The 15,167-nt window shown below is 27.2% G+C and overlaps 1 protein-coding gene across 3 annotated transcripts in view; it reads right to left on the bottom strand.

Annotated features, from left to right (window-relative positions):
* Dys (Dystrophin) overlaps positions 1-15,167 on the bottom strand; it is a 1,915,508-nt gene that overhangs the window by 1,635,602 nt on the left and 264,739 nt on the right. For all 3 annotated transcript variants that reach the window (XM_075370745.1, XM_075370746.1, XM_075370747.1), the window contains exons 30-32: positions 14,966-15,148; positions 13,832-14,017; positions 2,857-4,458 (exon numbers count right to left, since the gene is read on the bottom strand). In XM_075370745.1, the coding sequence (XP_075226860.1) occupies positions 2,857-4,458; positions 13,832-14,017; positions 14,966-15,148 (1,971 nt within the window). The remainder of the gene's footprint in view (positions 1-2,856; positions 4,459-13,831; positions 14,018-14,965; positions 15,149-15,167) is intronic.

The raw sequence follows: 15,167 nt of genomic DNA, 5'->3' as shown, positions 1-15,167 counted from the left end.
AATAAAAAGGAATCACAAAACATACCGTAAAATAGCATAAATAAAATTTTACATATATGTGAATTCCCAGAATGAGTAGAATGTTCACACCAATAAAAAACATAATCTATACAATACATCATATTAGATTTTTTGTTCATTTTTAATTAATTTATTTTTCAAGTGCCAATTGCTTTAATAATAAATGTCAACACAATGTAATAAGAACTGTACTGAAAACTGTTTAACTTTCCTGATTTGCAGTAAACAGTTTATGGGTTTGAGCACAGACATTTTTTTCCTTATTTTATTTCCAATATTTCCCGAATGATGTTTTTTTAGTATCAGGTTTTACAGAACCATCACACTTAACCTTTACTACGGTTAATTTGCATAGTTTAATGTCTCATTCTGGGCTGCAACTTTTAATCTGTTCCCATTAACTTATTTTTGATAACTTTTGGATTAAATATGATACTACTGTTAGTTTAAGCAAAACAGTGTAATCTTTATAAGCTGTTTTAGATCTGTGGCTCTGTATTAAACAGAGTGGTCTTTCCAGGTTTTTTTTTTTAGTTCTCAAAAAGAAGGAACAATGGATTAACAGACATAAGAGACAGCTTAGCTCCAAATAAGCATCTGTAAACATGTGTTATTAACTGGATTTTTTATTTGAATCAGTTAAAAAATGGAGTACAATTTCAGTACCTCTTGCATTAGTAATTTAAAGACTCATTTCTATTTTAAATGCTTATAATTAACTATTAACCCTTTCCTAATAACTAACGTAATACTACATCACTCAATTATGTTGATAAAAAAGATCATTGATGTATTATTACATTTTTTAATTGTTCCAGTTATGTTTTATTTTTCAAGAAATTTAGACATTAATTACGTGCATAATTCCTTCATTACTAAGAATCATACCATACCAGTTATTGTATTAGTTTGTTTACCAATAACTGCATCATTATCTAAAACTGGTTATTACTACAGCGTGTCTCCTGAATAAATAGTTATGTTATTGTACAGGATAATATTTTTGTTTTATAATTATTTTTGGCAATTTTTACTATATTATTTATTCTCAAGTTTTAAATATTTAACCTGTAGTGTCAGTTATAAGAACATATTTTTTTACTGTTACGATACACTGATGTAGTGTATTAACATATTGAAAAGATTTTATAAAAACAAGTCTTAATAAATAAAATGTTTTATATGAATTTGAAATGAATTACTTGTATGTAAATAATTTTAGCATAAAGAACTATTGTGTAAAAAAATAATTTTATGCCTTTATTTTTAAATAAAATTTTGGATTAAAAAAGGGTCCGTTCAAGTGGATCAAAAATGTAACAACAGTTCCTTGATGAAATCTCATCCCAGGATGTCATCTTTTAATTACAAAAATAATTCTGGATATGGTCCAGAATGCTGGACCACGTCCTTAAAAAAATTCTTTAATGGCTTTGAATTTTATTTTATGTGATTACTCTTTATTTATAATACACATGATGGTGGAGTGTAGATATTTTGAAACTGGTACCATCTAAGTACTGATTAATATACATTAAATATTTATTATTATTTTGATTAGTATTTTTTGCACTAAATAACTATTTTCATCCAATTCCTTAAACCTTCCGCTAAGTATTAGTGTACCATATCAGAAATATTATTTATCTAAAAAATATATTAAGAATCAAAATAAAATATATCCAAAATATCAATATTTATATAACTAAAAGAAAGAAGAAAAGTAAAAGTAAACATATAATTGATTTATTAATGCTTAAAATTATGAAAGAATACACACACACACACACACACACACACACACACACACACACACACACACACACACACACACACACACACACACACACACACACACACACACACACACACACACACACACACACACACACACACACACACACACACACACACACACACACACACACACACACATGTGTATATATATATATATATATATATATATATATATATACATATATGTATGTATATATATATATATATATATATATATATATACATACACACACACACACACACACACACACACACACACACACACACACACACACACATCCATTCGTATGTTTATTTATAAAATCAATTAAACATGCTGCACATTTTTATTCCCTGTTAATATTCAAAATAAAAGATACAAAAATACTAATTTACGATATGTGACACATTTTTATACTACCAATTTTTAATTTAACATCTAAAGAGCATTAATGAAAAAAAATTTTTAACAACAGATTTAATTATACCAAAAATTAAGAACAATTTGGAATCTATTCATTAAAAAAATTTGTTAGTTTCAGAACACTAATAATTGATACTAGTAAGTAGAAAATTTAAAAACTACAATTTATTTTTCTTAAAACTTGATTTTTACAGGAGAAAAAAATAATTTTCAGTCTACAATTGTACCTTAAATTTTAAATTGCTTCAAACAATTTTATCATTTTTTTTTGTTTCAGTTTATAAAAAAAAAACTACACCAATAATCAAACAAATACATATGTCAAATATATGACTGCTGCAAAAGAATTTTTTTGATGATTAAAATAACAGATTTTTGTCATTTCTGAAAGATCTTGGGCATTCCATCATTAATTAGAATAAAATTAATGTTACTGCTGGGTTTTGTTATACATATGTATTTTTTTATTTGAAGTAATCACTTTGTTTATTTCAAACAGAATTATAAATTACATTACATATATGTAATAATCGAAAACATGATGGTGAACTGGTTTCTTAAGTTTAATAAATGTAAATTTTTACCTGCGGTTAGGTCTACCCAACTCGATTAATTATTATGTTTCTATAACTTACCTTCAGACAGTAGATTTCTGTGTCATCTTTTCCATGCATACCAGAATTCCGAACATGATTGACATCATCTTCAGAACTCGAACTATCATCAACTGGTTCTAAATGTCCTTCATCTTCAGAAAAGACAACCAAATCATCTGTTTCTTTATCACTACCATAAAAACTGTCACAGTCTTCCGTAGCTGGAAGATTTAATTGATTTGGATTATCGAGAAAATTGTTATCTGATGAGTGAAAATTACCAATTATCTGATACGTTTTTGATACTTCCACCTCTTTTCGAAGTGTAACCTCTTTAACAGATTTCATAGTGTCAACATCTGAAGAAGAGCAAGCTTCTTCTTTATTTTCTAGATCAAGTTTATCTCTCCAAGCAGTAACAGTTGTTTGTTCAGTACGATTAAATCTATCAGTCATTTGTAAACATAATGGTGGTGGTCCTTCGAAATAACTAGATGGTGTCGATGGTGGTGGGGAAGGAACAGTTTCCATTGACATTTTTAGCTCTAAAATTTTTGGTTTAGAAGACTCTCGTAACGACATATTAGCAGCATCAAGAAGATTTTTTATATCGGACTCTTTTATTTCAGAATCTTCAAATTCTACTTCAATATTGTAATAAGTCTCATCTTCTGGAACGAAATTTTTAAAATTTTCATTACTAGGTAAATTTTCTTTTGTTGCTCGCAATGCTTCATCTGATGTTAATCGTTGTCTTTTGGCTAGTATATCACTAGGAGCAAGATTTGTTTTCCTTTGTTTTTGACTTACATCATTTCTTCGAATAGTTGCCGGAGAAGAACGTTTATCTTCCTGATCAGTATCAGTTTCAGTCTCAGTATCTTCAACAATTTCGACAATTTCAACAGTTTGTGGGCCAAAATGATCACTGGAACTCGACATTATTACATGTTCTCTTGGTTCAACAGATGTGAAGTTTGATTTTATTATTTCTCCAGCTTTAACTTCGACTACTTTACATGAATTATCTTGTTTTTCTTCAGAAAAACTTGTACCTGTATTACTTTCAGATGGTTTTATTGTTTTTCTTGATACCTGAGAGAATAATGAACTATCTTTAGCCAAATGGAATGTATCATTCTCGTACACATCTTCAGTCTCTTCCTCATCTTCATCTGGTTCTTCTACTATAACTGTACTTCTGACTTCATTTTCATCAACATTTTCATACAAGCTAACACGTTTCAAGGTATCATCTTCATCTAAATCACTGATATTACTTTTTCTACTATTTACCATATCGACTTCCATTTTAGTAACAAATACTTTTTTATTACTTTCCATATTAGATTCTACTTGTTCTGATATATCTTCTATATTATTATCATCTTTATCTTCAAACGCAAGATTTGCATACCCAAAAAATCTTTCTGAATTATTGGACACTAAATCATCCACAAATCGGACACTATTTTTAGAAACAGTCACATCCATCGGTTCTGTGACTGAAATTATTGGAATTTCTTTTGTTGCAATGTAAGTAAATGAAAACTCATCTTTTTCATTTGGTTCTCTAATTCTTACAGTTTTATTTGGTTTACTTGTCTTAGTCGTGGGTCTCGATGATGCTTTGTTCAACCCCTGCAAAAAACAAGGGCAATACTGCCATAGTTTTATAGATTTTATGATCATAATTATACCATATGCTTTAGTAATTACTTATATTATAATTTTACTCAATAAGCAATCATGAAATGCAATCTTTATAACATAAATGCAAATTCATGAAAATTTATGTTAAAGTATCTTAGAAAAAACTTAATTCATCTTTAGGATAAATCAAATGTAAACTCTAGGCAGAGTAATACCAATTTTTTTTTTTAATTTATCATAATAATTCAACTAATAATGTTTTAAATGAACACTCAATGTGCAAGCAAATGAATGGAAAGTATGTGCTATTTAATCTGATGGATTATGAAGTATGTTCATTTAGTGCAATAATGTAAAATAACAAATAAGAAAAAAGTTTATAGATTTTAAAGTGAATTTTAGTGATGAAATACATAAAACAAAGTTATTTATATATATTTAAAATAAAAAATAAAAGCAATACATACAGAAAGCACCTATGAATATACAATACATGGTTTCTTTTTTTTTTAAATAACAAAGAAGCATGCTTCAAATGCTATACACATCAGCACATGTACCAACCAATGTCCCACCATTAAATTTCAATGTATGACAATGAAGCAAATACAAGCAAGCAACAAATCAACGATTTTTTTGCCAAACTTTTTTCAAATTATGAAAAATAGCAAACACTAAAAAAAGTAAAAAAAATTAACATTTTTAGTGGAAAAATATAATTTATTATTTATAGCTTTAATGAAGAGTAGTTCTCATAGTATTATTTTGGTACTCTACAGGAAATAATTTCTTAAAAATTGCTTCCAATTTTGGCATTTTATTAATATGTTGATAATTAATGGATTTGGGGATTTATTATTTCAAGTTCATTCAAACTTCACCGATAAGAGTCCACAAAACTGGATGGCACAGTGAAGTCAACGAACTATGTTTACAGTCTGAAACATGACCTAACCTAAAAGTGAAATGAAAATGGGGGAAAAATTAAAAAATAAGCATGAAAATTATATTTCAGTTCAATTAGATTTGTAACAAAGAATACTTTCAAAAAATACCTCAAATTTTGTTAGATAACATTTTTCTTCCATTTGATGAACCGCGGAACTCAAATATGTCACTTTTTCCTCAAAAAGGTGGATTTACCAATTGCACCGCTAGGTAGCAGTACTTGATAGTACTAGCTAGCTTACAAAAACTTGATAATGTACTTGAAATAATAAAATTTAAAAGAAAATATACTACAGCTTATTTTAAATGCTCTTATGAAAGTACTGAAGATGAAACAATTTTTTTCTTCCTATCACTTCATTAAAAAAAAATAAAAGTTTTAGTTTACAAAATATTACAGCTGCTAATAAAACGCAAACAGTAGGAAAGTGTTGCAAATGTGGCGACAAAGATTTGTTGCATGAAACAAGAATAAATTCGATTGGTAAAATTTTTATTCTTAAATTAGTATTATTTTTTCCAAGTTTAAATGTAATATGATTGAACTGTAAATGTAATGTTACGTTGAGTCCACGAAGGCTATTGGAAGAAGACTGAATGAATGTAGTGCAGAGCCGGCTTATATAGTGTATACAGAGCCGAGTGCACTGTCAAGAGTTGTGTGAGTGCAGCCGACAGGAGCCCAGTGCATCTGAAAGAAGCTGTGTGAACTGATCGAAACACCTTTTAAAATGTTTAATAACATTCACTGAAACTGAGTCTGAACAGATACAACTACTTGAACTTATGAAGAAATAAAAAAAAAGTTCATTTAATAATGAAATAAAAAGTGTATCCAAGGGTTACACTTAAAAAAAAATCAAGAGTTACATTTACAAGTAATAAGTGCAATATTACATCATGGAATTTTGATTCGTGAAGATCATTATACTAATTTTATAAAAAAAAGGAAAAATATGGTATGAAGTGAATGACATGACATCAACAAAAAAAAATTGGCTGAAAAATTCAAAAAATGTATATTTGTTTGTTCTACAAAGGCAATAAATTTTAATAATAAATACATAAGATAACAATCAGTAATTCATAAAAAAAAATAAAAGAATAATCTAACAAAATGCAGTGATATCCAAAACAATTACAATGAAGTTGTAAACCATATGGTAAGACTCTCACAGATAACAAAATGATACTGATATCAAAAAAAGTGAGACTACATTTCTATTATCAAAATCTCTTATTAATTTAGAATTCTGTTTAAAAAAATACATGTTAAATATATAGAAAATAGATATGCAATAATTTGTTACAAAACTCTTATCGGCCCAATTTCATTTATTAAACAACGAATAATCAGAACGTCAAAAAAACTACGCTAAAATATATTTTTATAAATAAAAAATACGGTAATTAACAAAGTAAGACTAGGTTAATAAATAATCAACACATCTCTTACTAAAAAAAAGATCAGAATATGAAAGAAAGTAACACAAAACGCATTTACATGATTTTTTTTCTGTTTACATCCTTTAGTAAAGATATTGCGTTAAAGCATACATTCAATGAAAAAACCAAATTTTCATCACGTTGAAAAGTTAAAAACTTGAAATAATATTAAATACTTAAAATAAAGACAAGTCGTAGTGAAATATAAGGTGAAAATTACTTTCAAAACAAATATGTAATTCAAGAAAAGATGTTGAATCATTAATTCAACATGCAATATATAAACACCAATAGATGATAAATTTACTGTCACAAATTTATAATTGTCAAATTTAATCAAAATTGTTATAATGACTTTATACTACCCCTGCTAATTATATGAGTTTGTTTAATAAATGAAATCGGGCTGGTAAGAGTTTTGTAACAATTTTTCTATATTTTGCTTATTACATGGATTGCTTAAACATTTTTTATTATCTATTATTGTATATCTATGGTCTATATATTTAACATCTATTTTTTTTAAACAAAATTCTAAAATAATAACAGATTTTAATTATAGAAATGTACCTCTCACCTTTTTTGATATCAGTATAATTTTGTTATCTGCGAGACTTTTACCATATGGTCCAACTGATTAATTATTTTTAAATTAATTTAAGTATCCATTTCAATTTATATTTTTAATTTGGAATTTTATATTTCTGTTTCTACTTGTTTTATATTTCTGTTTCTAATGTCTTTACATTTTATCTTCCAATTTTCTGTTATTATAAAGGAAATGAGTATGACTATTTTAAATTTAAAACAAAGCTAAGTTCAATTTTCTTAGTCTTAATCTGTTTAAATCCCGAGGAAATTCTGTCAGTATAATTGTAAAGTCTGATAGTCTATTTAGGTGCTTTTGGGTCCATTTTTTTTTTAAGTATAACATTTTTTCATAAAAATAATATAATTTTTACCATTATTAAAAGTTACAAGTTACAATCTAGTTCAGATAGGTTGAAATTATTGTTTTTATTTGCTGAATTATCAATAATAATTCATAGGGATTAGGTCTCCCAGTTTTTCTTTGTAAGCACTTCAGTCATAAGGCTTATTGTGCAAACAAGATTTCCTGGATCAGTCCACAGAAGCGCACTACCAAATCACATCAAGGATGAACTGCATCTATGGGTTTGGCAATCACACGATCTAGCAGTTAGACCAACACTCAAATATTGAAAATAGGGAAGAATGTATCTAGGATAAGAAAAGAGGTTGGTTATAAGAAAGGTAATCCACCCTGGAGGAACTGCAGTGCAAGACCAATAATCCCCCCTCAGAGTAAAGTTCAAGGCCCTTCTAGGAAATAATGCTCATCCCATCCCACAATCTCTCAGATCAGAAAATTTTTATCTGGAAGAGATTAACGCATCTGAAAAACAACAATGATCTATTTAAATAACTGCTGCAACAAAAATAGGTGGCTGTGGAGGAAATGTAGAGAACAAGTAGGAGTTCCTAAAAAAAAACCAAAACAATCTTGCCCATGCTTGGAATAGTGTGACATTGGAATTATCCAAATTATCCCTGCAACTTAACATTTCAAAATAATTTTGTCTATTCTACTCTATAAAAAATCTGCAATCATTCAAAAACAGTTAAAATCTTCAAAATCCATTTTAATAACTGTTGCCTGTATAATTTTACAATTAAGATTCCATTTACATTATTCTTAAATTAGACAGAACCAACTGGCTAACTATGTTTTTATTTTTACTTCAGTTTCATGATTTCAGATATGTTAAAAATGTATTTAAATGAGATAAAACTGGGCTTAAAGCGTGTTTAGAAGTAGAAATGTTGAAATTTAAATAAATTGTTTCAAAAAATCCACAGAAATTTTAATTACAATTTTAAATCTCAAGACTTTTATAATAGGGCCAACAGAAAATAGTTTTTACATAATTAATTAGTTTTCTACACCAAATGGCAAATCTCCTGTTTATATTTTATTTCCAAACGAATTAGTTCAGATGCTAAATACTTATTTCTACATAATTATTTATTTCTGTTGAAAAAGTTATGACTTCTTGCTTCAATTTTATGATTGCAAGTATTAATTGTGAATCCTGTTTTACATCCCAACTAGATCCATTCCCTTATTTCTGTCTCATAATGAATTTCAGACATATTAAAGGTCAAGGGGCCTATTTATACCCAACCTATATCTCTTAAAATTACAAGAGAAGAGATGCTCAAAGGAGGAGATGATTACCATTATAGTCAGTGTACAGATGATGCTGTCTGCTGTGATAGTATCTCCCCCCTGCTCTTGGTTGAGCGAATATTAATTCCTTTTTATTATTTCATTAAGTCCAATATTTTAATTTTTGAAAAATATTTGTTTCTAAAAGGCAATAGATAAATTCTGAAATGGTAAATTCAGGACATGGACTCAATTAACCAAATTAAATGGATAAAAATTCATGTTTTAATTAGTATCAATATAATAAAAATTGTGTTGAAATCAATTAAAATATAATCATTATTAACTTATTATTATCAGTATAAGTCAGAAACAGCATTTTTACTACAATATTTATTTTCATTTCAATAATAAGATGTGCATGCACCAACTCATATTATAAAAAATACATCATTAGTAAACATTCAGAAATTAAATTTACTTATGTTAAAAAGAATTTACATATTTAACCTACCATAACAATGTTATTTAACATGTGTTGATTAATAAAAAATAGTTAATAAAAAAAAAGTAAAGAAAAAACAAATTTCAACTTTTCATTTTACAACATTAGAAGGTATTAATTAAAAGAAAATGTTTTTCAGAAATAAAACATTTATTTTTAAAAAATCCATAATTAAAGTAATAGTTAAAAAATTAAAAATTTGATAAGAAGAAAAAGAGATAAGTTAATGGTTATGAGAACAGAATAGGAATGCTCAAGATCAACTTGAAAAAATATTAATATCTTTAACTAGATGTGCATTATGACCATCAGACAGTTATCCTCAGTAGACATTAAAATAATCAGAAGTATCATGAATAAAATATGAAAAGAAAAAATAAATGTCTAGAATAAAAAATCATTAACAGGCACGAACAATTCTTCCTGTATTTAAGAAATATACCAAGTAAACTTAAAACCAAAAAATATATGACAAATAAAAAAATAAATAAGTAAAGAAATAGAAACTTCTGAATGCCAGCAATTAAGAGAGATATTAACTAGTGGTACTGTCCATGGCATTTCTTTATCCATGTATTTTTCTGAGTATGAGTATGTATTGAGTCACAACAATGTGACCAATACCTTGCTTCACCAAGAAAGGGCCAGATTTAATTTTACTTTATATTATCTCTCTAAATCTATCCAAGCTGTGCCTCATGAAGTAGGCATGAAAATCCCTGCAATAAACTACTTTTCTCATTTGTTCTGAATATTGCAATTTATTTAAATCTTATGAGGATTATTAAAGTAATAGTCAATTTAGTAGTTTCAAAGTTATAAATTTTCATTTTTTTGTAAACACTTCTTGGGCATTTCTATTTGCTATCATAAAAATGTGAATTCAACAAGTTTATGTGTACAGTCAGTAGTTTCATTACTTTTGTAATCAATATGAATGTGTAGTATAGTAATGTTGAGTTGAAACTTTGATAAGATTTACATTGTTTTATTTTAACAATTACATGAACAGTCACATTTCTTATCAAAATATTTATTAAATGTTAACAGAAGAACTAGAACTTTAAAAATACATTCTTGCAACATTTATACATGCATATTTTATAATCAGAATAATTAAGCCAAAGGCTTATATGTAGCACGTAAGCTGTATCATTTTTAAGGATTAAGTTGAAATTTGTTATAAGGTACATCATTCAAACGCTACAGAAAAACTGAGAATAAAAGATATGATATTTTATAGAAGCAAACATACGTTGTACATTGTCATATTAACATTATTATAAGTAAAATAAAAACAATAGAAAATTATTTAAATATAAAAAAAATCCTTAACCAATGCATATAAAAAAAATACCCATTTAAGCAATGAACCAGTCCACCATCAATCAGTTTTCAAAACCAATTAAAGCAAACATTTGATAATGCAATATTCACAGTTATTATATATATATTTTATTTATGAATTAGAATGAAAAATTAAAAATACAAATTTTAAACAAACCACAAACATTATCAGCCTCAACCATTTAAAACAATACAAAAAATATTTACAAAGATAATTTTAAAAAAAAGAAGTTATGACAGAAAACGTGTATTATAATTAATTAGGTTTAAGAATTTATTACATGTAAATAAAAAATAAACAACATATACTTAAAAAAAAATACATCAACCAATCCATTAAAAAGAAGTGTTATATAATAATTTATTGTATCAAGTGATGTAGTGAAACCTTACCCAGTGATTTTAAAATCCAAAGTGAAAGAGGTGGTGTGGATGATAAAAGAGATACAGAAGCAATTTGTGAATGAACAACACACATATTGAAAAAATAAAATTCAAACATGATATACTTTAAAATAAATTCAAACACAACATAAGTATTATAATACAAAAAAAAAAACAAATTCATTCAAACATGTGGATAACCATTATAAATTGAGTATTTATAACTTTAAATTTTTTTAAACGTTTATTTTATTTTATTTTAGTTTCAGTTTTATTTAAAATATAGATATAAGAAACAATAACCAAATGAAAAATCACTTTGTTACAAGTGCAAAAATGAGAAACTTGAATCTTGAGAAAAGTAAGATAAGAAATGCAGAGAAAGAGTAATAATATAAAGAGACTATTACCAAGCATGATCTTAATTCTCTGGAAAGTGAAAATATGTATTATCATTTTTAATCCTAATTGATCTAATTTTCTTGAAATTTTTAACAGGAAAATACTATGAATACTAGGATGAGATCATATTGTTAGGTCCAAATCAATATTGAATGATAATTACAAAAAAAAAAAATACAAATAACTTCAGATTGTCTAAGAAGACAGAGTAATTCTTCAACAAACATTTTCTGCAGAAGTCATAAAAAAACAAGACCAAAAGCTCTCTGACTAATAATGGATCTACATAATTGCTAAAATGTTATCATAAAACAAAATCGCACTTCAATTATAAAGAATTTAAAAAATATAGTCCTACGGGTTTCCAATATACTGAATGTATAAAAAATATATCGGAATTTCAAATTCATAATCTTTTGGCTGTTTTAGAGTACGCATGGATGTGATTCCCTAACTTTCCGCTTGCTCTGTCCATAAATAAAATACAAAAACCTATAAACACCACTAAATAAATAATGACCTGCCCGATAAACGAAAGACACAGCAGCAAGGGACATTTGTCAGGGCTCTGCAGTTAGTAGGTAGATAATAAACTCTAGTTATCCTTGTGTTCCTTTCTGCTTGACAGAACAGAACAACTAACAAAGACGGCAACTTCTAAATAGAAAGCCTTCTGTGTTTTCCCCTTCTGTGTTTTGCAGTTTTGTTAAATTGGAATCTGTAGTTATACATTCCGATTTAATTCAACATGTTTAATTGTTTTAAATAATTGTGTAAAAATGTTTTAATTCAACATGTATTCTATAGAAAGTTTAACTGTGATCCTCCAAGAGACAATAACCTTTATCAATGGCAAAATTAGTTTGAAATGATCGAATGTTTGTGTAAAGAGTGAGGGATGATTGAGGTTCTGAAGAAAATGTTGCACGAGTCAGGGAATCTATACATCATAGCCCTAAAAAAAATCTGTTAAGGTCAGTTGCAATACGTCCATATTGTTTACAGCTGTTGCAGGTTTTAAGAGCCTACTGATTACGCTGTGTGTGCTGACTTCAAAATCAAAATAATGCAGCATGAAAAGGACTGTCTTGATCATATAGTGTTGCGATGATCAGCATCTCATCTTAATGTAAAGTTAATATAAATAATGTAATCCATTACTCCAGATATGCTGGTTTAAGTATGGGACGAACTTTCTATCAGTTGAATGTATGCCATGTGATGAAAGATGCTCACATTGAACATCTGAAGGGAAAAATTACTCTTAAAAAAAGAGTTACTCTTTCATTTTATTTGAGATTCATTAGTTTTAAGTCAAAGTTAAATTGACAGAATTTTTATTGTGTTAAATCGTACCATATAAAAAGAATAGTAAGCATCAATAAATACCAAACTAACAAAAGAAAACTTTTAATACAAAACTTTATACTGTATTTTTTACAACACCCATCTTAAGCATTCCAGCCAGATTCAAGGTTACAAAACAACTAAACAATTATTTATCGCAATGTTTTCAATCACAAAGAACTTATTCCCAAATAAACTAAAGGAAGATGTATAGATTATTTAAATTTTATTACTCGTCAAAGTTTAGAAAACTCAAATAACTATGATGTCCTGTCATGGAACACTATTTCTTCCACTGTACTAGTGTTAACAATTCTTCAGAGACTAAACATAGAACTAATGAACGCTAAGTGTTTACGCTTTTTAAACTTATGAGTAATAATAGGCTTATTTTTAAAGCTTGTTCTTGAGCATCGTAGTAATCCTGCATAAACGTTCAACAAAACTTTAACACTATCATTATCACACAAAGAATGAATTTGTTCTTTAGTAATCATCTAAGAATTTTGATATAATTTTAATTAAAATAAGATTGCTTTAAAAGGTAAAAATTTGAGAATTTGATTGTGATATATAAACCTGAGATATGTGTTAAGACAAAAATAAAGTTTCTAGCTTTTAAAATAGAATATATTCTATAATTGTATAAATAAAAGTACAAGATGATTTTTTTCTACATCAAATTAAAAATTAATACTTACAAAAATATTATATATCAGTTAAATCAAGTAGAAAATTAAAAAAAAAAATGAGAATATTAGTTAATAAATAAATAAAATATGATGAAGTACCTGTAATTGTGCTTGAGTAGTCTTTAATCGATCATGAATTCTTTCCCACCTCCTTAAGCAACCATTTACTCTATCTTTCAATACTTCTAAGTAGACTGGATCACAAAGTCCTGCAAATTCTCTATAATTGGTTTTAACCCTATCTTTTACTTCTTCCCATTTACTACAGCATTCTTCTAAGGTTTCCTAAAAAAATTAGTATTTTACATAGATTACAAAAGTATATGTAAAATGGTAATCATTCACAATAATCCACAGGAATTTATACGGGAGAATGTCAATGTGAAACAGTTATATCTCCTTATTCCCTGAAACTGTGAATAAAAACTTTTCATGAATATATATAAAACTATTGAATGGAAAAAATTATTGCAATTACAGGAAATCAAGCTCCACAAACGTAATTTTTTTAAAAAATTTGCATACATATGAAGGCTGTTCAGAAGGTTCTCAGCCTGACAAAAGAAAACACATTTTTGTCACGAGAATTCCAAAGTTTTTCAGAATTCCTTATTTATTTTTAGACATTTTTAGAAACTCAGCAGAATCATTTTAAAAAAGTTTAAATGTCCTCAAATAGTTCAGCTGAATGTGTTTTTGCTCAACCTTAATAAACACAGCATCCATGAGTGAAAAGCTTTTTCATAACTAAAATATTGAGTAAAATGTAGTTGGCACAGTCTATCGAGATGTTTGCAATGTCAGTAAGCTATCATACCTTCAGCTGGTGTTCATTTCATATGACATAGGATGTAACCATATTCAAATTCAGCAGCCCACTTTTTTTACCATCAAAAAGAAAGATGAAGAATCTTTTAAAGTGAAATCTCACTCTTTTTGTATATTTTTTGGGGTTAAATCTTTTAAAACAAAGTACTTTATACTGGCTAGAACTTAAATTATATCAATTTTTTAGAAAATTTCAAAATTTGTTTGGTTTATTCAATTACCATCGAATAATGATAAATCAATTACCAAAATAACTGATAAATGCACATGTCAGAAATTTCACAGCACGCAAACTAAAAAATCATCTTGAATTTAATTTATATAAAAAAATTGTAAAATTTGGTAATAACTACATTACTTAAAAATTAAAATAATTTTAATAATATAATAATGCTTAAATCTTACTTCCACAAAATGTATTTCTGCCTGAAGATCTCTATCAGAAGGAGGTGTAGCTTCAATCTGTTCAAGTTCCCCTTCAACAGATTCTGCCCAAATTATCAAAGCTGGTATATCTTCTTGTAGTTTACGTGACAAGTCTAAAGCTCTTTCCAAATTACCTTTTGATTCGGTAATCTGAAATCCCAACTACAAGAAAAAAGTAAAT

This window comes from Lycorma delicatula, chromosome 7 (assembly GCF_047948215.1).
Source record: "Lycorma delicatula isolate Av1 chromosome 7, ASM4794821v1, whole genome shotgun sequence".
NCBI classification, from domain to species: domain Eukaryota; kingdom Metazoa; phylum Arthropoda; class Insecta; order Hemiptera; family Fulgoridae; genus Lycorma; species Lycorma delicatula.
Note: the sequence above shows the minus strand (reverse complement) of the source record. Positions and strands in the feature narration are given on the sequence as shown.